The sequence below is a fragment of the Mirounga angustirostris genome, unplaced genomic scaffold, assembly GCF_029215605.1.
Source record: "Mirounga angustirostris isolate CCGP_5_RB_7025 unplaced genomic scaffold, mMirAng1.0.hap1 SCAF_8, whole genome shotgun sequence".
NCBI classification, from domain to species: domain Eukaryota; kingdom Metazoa; phylum Chordata; class Mammalia; order Carnivora; family Phocidae; genus Mirounga; species Mirounga angustirostris.
This window is the reverse complement of record NW_026991716.1, coordinates 28590776-28598508: the sequence shown is the minus strand read 5'-3', so window position 1 is coordinate 28598508 and position 7733 is coordinate 28590776. Positions and strand designations below refer to the sequence as shown.

The 7733-nt window shown below is 54.4% G+C and overlaps 1 protein-coding gene across 1 annotated transcript; it reads right to left on the bottom strand.

The window, feature by feature from the left end:
* Positions 1-3939: 3939 nt before the first annotated feature.
* Positions 3940-7418, bottom strand: LOC123842711 (patr class I histocompatibility antigen, A-126 alpha chain-like). The gene is made up of 8 exons (XM_064597348.1): positions 7262-7418; positions 6708-6977; positions 6229-6504; positions 5350-5625; positions 5122-5229; positions 4655-4687; positions 4470-4517; positions 3940-4366 (listed from the first exon to the last, which is right to left on the bottom strand). The coding sequence occupies exons 1-8, from the start codon at positions 7332-7334 to the stop codon at positions 4362-4364; spliced, it is 1089 nt and encodes a 362-aa protein (XP_064453418.1). The 5' UTR covers positions 7335-7418; the 3' UTR covers positions 3940-4361.
* Positions 7419-7733: the final 315 nt, after the last annotated feature.

Sequence of the window (7733 nt, the reverse complement as noted above, 5' to 3'; positions counted from 1 at the left end):
TCTCTCTGGCTTATGGCCCATATTTATTTTGGGCTAATGGATTATTCTCTTGATTGTTCTACTTTGGATGATTTTATGGTTTTTTTTCTATCATTCTACTTTGTTCTACTTTGGGTGATTTTATGGTTTTTTTCTATCATTTTTAGTTGTTCTAGGAGAAGGGGCAGACTTGTTTTTAAAAAATTTTTTTAATTTAAATTCAGTTATCCAACATATAGTACATCATTAGTTTCATATGTAGACTTCAGTAATTCATCAGTTGCATATAACACCCAGTGCTCATTACCTCACGTGGACAGGAGGCAGCCTTAAACCTTAATCTACTGTGTTACTGGAAATGGAATCCTCATTAACTGTTTTTCATTTCTGCTATTTATTAGGCACCAGAGTAGGTGCTGGAGTATAAGTCACCTAAACCAATGATGATTTGTGTCTTCTGTGAGCCAGCACTGGTCTGTAAACTGTTAATCAGCCCTTAAAAAGATACACAGAGAAATTGAAAGTGAGTGTAAGCAAGAAAGCTCTACATTCTCCTGTCTGAGACTGGTCATTGCCAAGGAAACCTGAGCATGTCTATCATGTCATTGGATCTGCAAAACACTGTGATAATTAGCTGTTTGTGGACCAGAGATGAAGTAGAATAGTGTCTACACTGGAATGGGTTTTCATACTTTTGTGGAGGCCACATAAAACCAAATAAAATTACGCACACTCTCCCTAGAAATATGTGCATGTAAGAAGAAACATAAAATGTCAGTGTATATGTGCAGATCATCTAAGTGATACAGATCTGGGTTTTTAATCCCAGGAAGAGACCAGGCCGGGAGAAGACATGTTGAGCAATCACTTCATCACCCAACAATGCTAGTCCACTTACGTGTGAGTAGGAACTGGAGTAGATAAACGCTGGGCCCCCAACAACCATCAGGGGAATAAGTTGAAAGAGGCAATTTATGAGTCACTCCTTCATCCAAGCAGACTTGAGAGCCTACAGTGTCCAGATCAAGTTCTAGTCTCAGATCACAGCTCCAAATGCTGAAATTTGTCGTTCTTTTCCATTCCTGGTCCCCAACGTCCATTCCCAGAACTCGTACCTCTCTTCCCACATGAAGGAATTCCACACTTAAAGAATCTTGTTGGGGACAGAGACCACCTCCATCCATAGAGAGGAGAACCCACTTTGTCAGTCTTGCAGTTGGAGGTGACATGAAGCGTCAACAGTCACGTGACCCCCTGCCAGACTCTGACTCAGGACACGTGACAGACACACTGGGACAGCGTCCATGCATTGGGCGCAGGGGGTCCGAGCAGTGTCACAGTGAGGTCATGCAGTGGTCAGGGCAGCAGCGATAGCAGTCCCAGCCTCAGGGCCCAGTGTCCTCCCTCAGGGGAGTCAGTGGTGTGGACAGGGGCATCGATACCCAGTAGCAGGGTGCTGGCTGTATGTGGGCCTCCATCGAGGGTCCAGCATGGATTCTGCTCCCGGCTGTGTAGCCTCAAGCCTGTTCAGTGGCTTTCTTTGAAATAAAACAAGGTCTCAGACACCCTCTCCGTCCCTAAGTCTCTCTGTAACTGTACGTACGTATCCCAAAGAGTCAGAAACTCACGTAGGGAGGAGATTCCAAGAGCAAGATTTCAGACATTTTTACCAGCTTTATAGAGATATGATTGACATTCACCCTTGTGTGAGTTTCGGGGTACAACCTGATGATTGATACATTTCTGTACTGATAACGATTACAACCATAGCATGGTTAACATGTGCATCATCTCACATGGTTACCATTTCCTTTTGTGTGGTGCAGACATTTAAGAGCTACACTCTCAGTATCACAGAGATTTTATGTGTGAAACACTGGATGCCCTCTTGATTCCTCCTTCTCACCACCCAGAATGAAGCCATTAGGAAATGTTGCAAAGTCCATCTGTGAATATCTCCAGCTCCCAATCACTTCCTAGTAGCTTCCCTCCTCACATCCCAGACGTACAGCCCACATCCCCCTCCTGGGACATGGCATGGGTTTCCTACAGGTTCTCTACTGGTCGCTCTCCCTACACCTCCCGATTCTGCACAGAGGCAAACAGATGCTGCTCAAGAAAGTCAATCGCATCGATCTGTTCATTCCTGTAACTCCACGCCTCCCTCAGAGAAAACTCAAAACCCTTCTAATAGCCTCAGGCCTCCGTGACGAGGCTGACATCCGAACTCACGTCACCGGCTCTCTGCTCCAGCCCCAGTGGCCTCCTCACCCTTCTGTGAACACAGGACGCGCGCCTGTCCTAGTGCGTGTGCACTGGGGGTTCCCTGCCTGAAAGAGCTCCCCGCCCAGACCTCCTCTGACACAATTCCTTCATGACCTTCAAACCTCTCAGAGGTCACCTTCTCAGTGAGGCTCCCTGATCCCTGGAGTAACGGAGCCATGGTCCCCGTCCCAGCACGGTGCTCTGGGTCACCTTCCTCAAAGCTCCTGCCAACTTCCATGTAAACACTTCCCTTATTACTGCGCTTACACAGTACACAGTTCACCTCTGCATGACACTGGTTTGCACGGGGCGTGTGCACCTGGATGCGGACTTTTCTACAGTAAGTACTGTCCACGCACTTTCTCTTCCTTGTGATTTCTACTATTTTCTCTACCTTCATTCATTGTAAGAACACAGTATATAGTACATGTAACATGCAAATGTGTGAAGCGACAGTTCATGTTATCAGTAAGGCTTCCAGTCACCAGGAGGCTGTTAGTTCTTATGTTTTGAGGGAGTCAAAAGCCGTACTTGGATTTCTGACTGCACGTGGGGGTCACTGCCCCCATCCCCGCATTGCCCGAGGGTCAAGTGCAGGCTGCCCCTTACACTACAACTAATCTCCACAAGAGCCGCATGTTTTCCCTCTTCTTAGTCTCACTGAGCTGTCCCAGACGTAAACATAGCGTGTCCTGTATGTGGCACATGACAATTATCAGGTGAATGAATGAGCAGCTAGAGGACCTCCCTCTTCTAGATGCGCCTCAGGCTCAGCTGATCCATGGCAGCTCCCCCCCGCCCCCCATGCGCCCACCTCGCCAACCGGGCTGCCTCTCTCTTCTCACAGGGCTGCCCTCCCCTCTCTCTCTCTGCTCAGTCCCCCCTCCCCCACACCATGTCTCCTGCACACACAGCACACAGAGTTCTCTCTTCAGAAACACTGTACTGAGGCTTTTTGGGGCCTTTTCTCCAAACACATAGAAATCTACGTTAGACTCTGCTTTATAAATCCAAGAACTTGGATCGGAGCCGGCACTAAGATCAATGAAGTAAGGGCGGGGAGAGAGGACAGAGCAGCAGGGAAGACAGAAACTAACTGAAGTTTAATAAGGGTGAGAAACTCTGATTCCTCCTCTCTCTACCTCCAGAATCTAAAGAATTATCTAGAAAGCAGCTCTAGAGAGAGGGGAAGACATGGATGAATCTGAAAGTTCATCCCTCCATACCACAGAACTCGTGTGTGCAGGGGACAACCTAGGCCTGTGGGAACCATGGCCCAAAGGACACCCGCTGCTGTAACCGACGGGGTCACCCAGGGAGAATGGATAAGAACTTGTACACAAGAGCAAGAACAGGCCTGATGCTCTAGAGGAACACTGAAAAAGAACTACCCCAAAATGGAGGCTGTGACCTGATCCAGGCCTGAGCGTAGACTGACCCAGTCACAGTAAGCTCTTGCTGCACAAGGTCCTGGTGACAGGGGACGTTCAAGTCCCTGTGATCACAGGTCCTGGGGAGACGAGGTTCCACAGAAGGGGCAAGGACACGGAGCAGAGAGATGATCCAGCTGAGGGGTGAGCACGTCACACCCATGATGCACTGAGCACCACTGGGCACAGGCCCTGTCCCCACTCGGCTCCTCACAGCCTTCTCCTGCCCCGACCTGCAACACACTCAGCACAATAAACACAGGGATTCTGGAAGGTTCTCAGGCTTCATTTATTTGTTGTCTCAACTTTACAAATTTCCTCTTTTATTACCTCATCAGCCCCACATGCCAAGAATTAGGAAACAAAACTTATATCTGGATTCTAATTTTCAAGAGGGAAATAAGTCATTAGTACTCAGCCCAACGTGAAATAAAGACAGGGATGGAGATGGTCCAGGCCTGCCTCTGCTGGAACAGGAAAGCACATCAGAGAAGAGAAGGCAGATCAGCATAGGGAGGGGTCGTGGTGGGCAGGGTGGGCAAATCTCCTCATGTCCTCACATTGTACTTATAGGAACACAGACACATCTGGCACCTTTTGCAGAAAGAGAAGTCAGGGGTTGTTGATGTCACCAAGTGGGAGTGTGAACACATCTTGCATCACTCAGTCCCCACCAGGCAGCTGGTCTCACACTGTGAAAAAAAATCATGCACCAATTTAGGTCAGTCACGTAAGGGCGGACACACTGTCCCTAGTGCCCTAACCCTTCCCCACTCAGGGTCTCTAGGGTCTCACCTTGAGGAGCCGTGAGAGACACATCAGAGCCCTGGGCGCTGTCATCGCCTAGGGGAAAACAAACAGGACGTGGTCAGAGCCCACAGGAGAGGAGACTAGAGGAGGAGCTATGGGGTGGGTGAGCTCCCCGTCGGGTTCTGTCTACACTATCTCAGGGTCTCAGGGATCACTCCCTCCAAACTTACGTGCAGCATGAGAGTAGCCTGGTCCTTTTCCTCCTGTGGGAAAAAAATATCATGTCAGAGGCCAGAACAGGGCTGGGCCATGAGATCCTAGGGGAAGCTCCCAGTCCTGGTCCTAAATGAAGTTTGCAGAGTTGTGACTGAAGACCCAGGACAGGATCAAGAAACATGAAGGACAAGGTATGGGGTCACTGGACCACCTAACTTGCTGGAGGTCTATCTTCAGCAGGGCCCTTTCTCTGTCCTGTGACTGCTGGGAATCAGGTCCCCATCACCAGAGTTACCAAGATGAAAATGTGTCCTTCATTTTCACAAGTGTTTGCTACACAGTGAGCGTTAGTAATCAGCTCCAGAGTGGGCAAGTCCATGCATGAGGATGGTACTTCCCAGTAACAAGGCAGGACAGTCTCCTACCTAGGAAACCCCCCAGAGGGACAAGAAAACTGAGATCTCCCCACTCCATTCCCTACCTGAGCGCTTCTTTCTCCAGATCACAGCTCCAGTCATGGCCACAGTGACTGCAAGGAGAACCACACCAGCAATGATCCAGATGATGGGGATGGTGGGCTGAGGCGGCTCTGGAAAGGGAAGGGAGGGTGAGGGGCCCAGAGCTCTGGCAAGAGTCCTGACCCTGCTGAAATTCTCCAGAAGGCCTTCTGCTTTCCCTGAGTAGAGGCTGTACCCCAAACCCTCCTTACGCCATCTCAAGGTGAGGGGCTCGGGCAGCCCCTCATGCTGCACATGGCACGTGTATCTCTGCTCCTGTCCAGAAGGCACCACCACAGCCGCCCACTTCTGGAAGGTCCCATCCCCTGCAGGCCTGGTCTCCACAAGCTCTGTGTCCTGGGTCAGGTCCTCCCCATTGTGGTGCCAAGTCAGGGTGATCTCCGCAGGGTAGAAGGCCAGGGCCCAGCACCTCAGGGTGACCCTTTGGTCAGAGATGGAGTGGTGCGTCACGTGTGCGTTGGGGGGTTCTGAAGAAGAATCAGAAAATCCACACTTGGGACCTTTATGGGCCACTGAAACGGCATTCATGTGAGCATCCTGAGGTGGACCCAGCCATTGGTTTGGATGGAAGAAGCACAAAGTCCAGTTACCAACCTAGCCTTTGGGATCTCCTGACCCTGGAAAGTTCTAGATTCAGGGAGACAGTCAAGGGAAGGAGGCTGCAGATCTAAGTGAGAGAGCACACTAATGGTTCTGACTGTGGTGGAGGGTGAATGAGTCAGAAAACCCGGAGTCAGAACTCCAGCGATGTTGTCATTGGAGAACAAGGCCTTGGGAGGGAAAGTCATGGTTCCCAAGGTGGCTGCCAGGGTTAAAGGGAACCGCTGATGGCTTATTTCAGGGACGCTCTCCACCTGCCTCCCGGGAGAGACTGGGTTCCCCCACTGCCCCTTAGCGAGAAGCGGCCCTCTGGGTGAGGCCCTCTCTAGTAGGAACAGGAACACCCGGGCGATCTTCTTCTCCCCACCCGTGGGAGGGGCGGTGTTCTGACACCGAGTCCATTTTCCCTTCCTGGTGGGAACCCAGCCCCAGCGGAGGGGAGGTCGGGGAGGCCCCGCGGCCCCTGGTACCTGCGCGCTGCAGCGTCTCCTTCCCGTTCTCCAGGTACCTGCCGAGCCACTCCACGCAGGTGCCCTCCAGGTAGTTCCTCAAGCTCTCTGCCTCACCGGCCGCCTCCCACTTGCGCCGGGTGATCTGCGCCGCCGTGTCCGCCGCGGTCCAGGAGCGCAGGTCCTCGTTCAGGGCGATGTAATCCGCGCCGTCGTAGGCGTCCTGCCTGTACCCGCGGAGGAGGTTCCCGTCGGACCCCACGTCACAGCCGTACATCAACTGGATGGTGTGAGACCCTGGCCCCGCCCGACAGGCCGGGGATTAAGTCCAAACAGAAAGTAAAACCGCCTGAAACTTCCCGCGGGTTCGTCCGGGTCAGGGGTCGGGGCCGGGGGTTCCCTCAGACTCGGGGTGGCGCTCGGGCCCGGACACTCGGGGCGACCCCGGCCCGTCCGTGGGGATGGGGGTCGTGACCGGGACCCGGGCCCGCGTCGCTCACCGGCCTCGCTCTGGTTGTAGTAGCCGCGCAGGTTCTGCAGGCTCCCTCGGAAAGTCTGTTCGTTGCCCTTGGCCTTTCGCGTCTCCAGGTCCCAATACTCCAGCCCCTCCTGCTCCATCCACGGCGCCCGCGGCTCCATCCTCGGACTCGCCGCGTCGCTGTCGAACCGCACGAACTGCGTGTCGTCCACGTAGCCGACGATGACGAAGCGGGGCTCCCCGCGGCCGGGCCGGGACACGGAGGTGTAGAAATACCTCATGGAGTGGGAGCCTGCGGGCGCGGAGGGGCTGAGACCCCGCGCGACCCTCGTCCCGGCGCGGGGCCGGGGCCCAGGGGGAGGCGGCCGGGAGGGCAGGGGAGGGGCACCGAGGGCGGGAGAGCAGGGCGGAGGCGGGGAGGGGCGGGGGAGCACAGGCCGTGGCGGGGCCGGGGGCGGCTGGGGGGCTGGGGCGGGGGCGAAGGAGAGGCGCCTTCCCCGGGGGTCCCGCGTCCCCGCCCCGCGGTCCCCTCGCTCCCGCCCCGCAGAGGCCCTTTCCTCCCGCCGCCGCACTCACCCGCCCAGGTCTCGGTCACGGCCAGGGCCGCCGACAGCAGCAGGACGAGGGTTCGGGGCATCACGACCTGCATCTTCGGGGTCTGGGGAGACTGTGAGTCGCCGCTGGGCTCCCGGGGCGGGTGCGGAGACTTTATAACCGGGAACCGCGGTGCCGCTGATTGGCTTTTCCAGAAACCCGACACCCAATGGGAATGCGAACCGGCGCGTTGTCAGGAGTCTCCAGGCAGGAGGACCCGACACAGGTTGTGAGAGGGAGAAGTGAAACCGGGGAGATGGGGACTCCCCGGCACTGGGCTTCCCCACCCCAGACACCGCCCTGGGGCCTGAGACCCTGAGAGGCAGGCGCAGGGACCTGGGACTTTGCCCCGACCCCTCACCTACTGCACGGCGCGCTCTTTGTCACACTGTCTCCCTGAGTCGTGGCCCAGGAGCTGTGTGAGTCAGTGATTCTCAAAACATCGTGTTCTCAG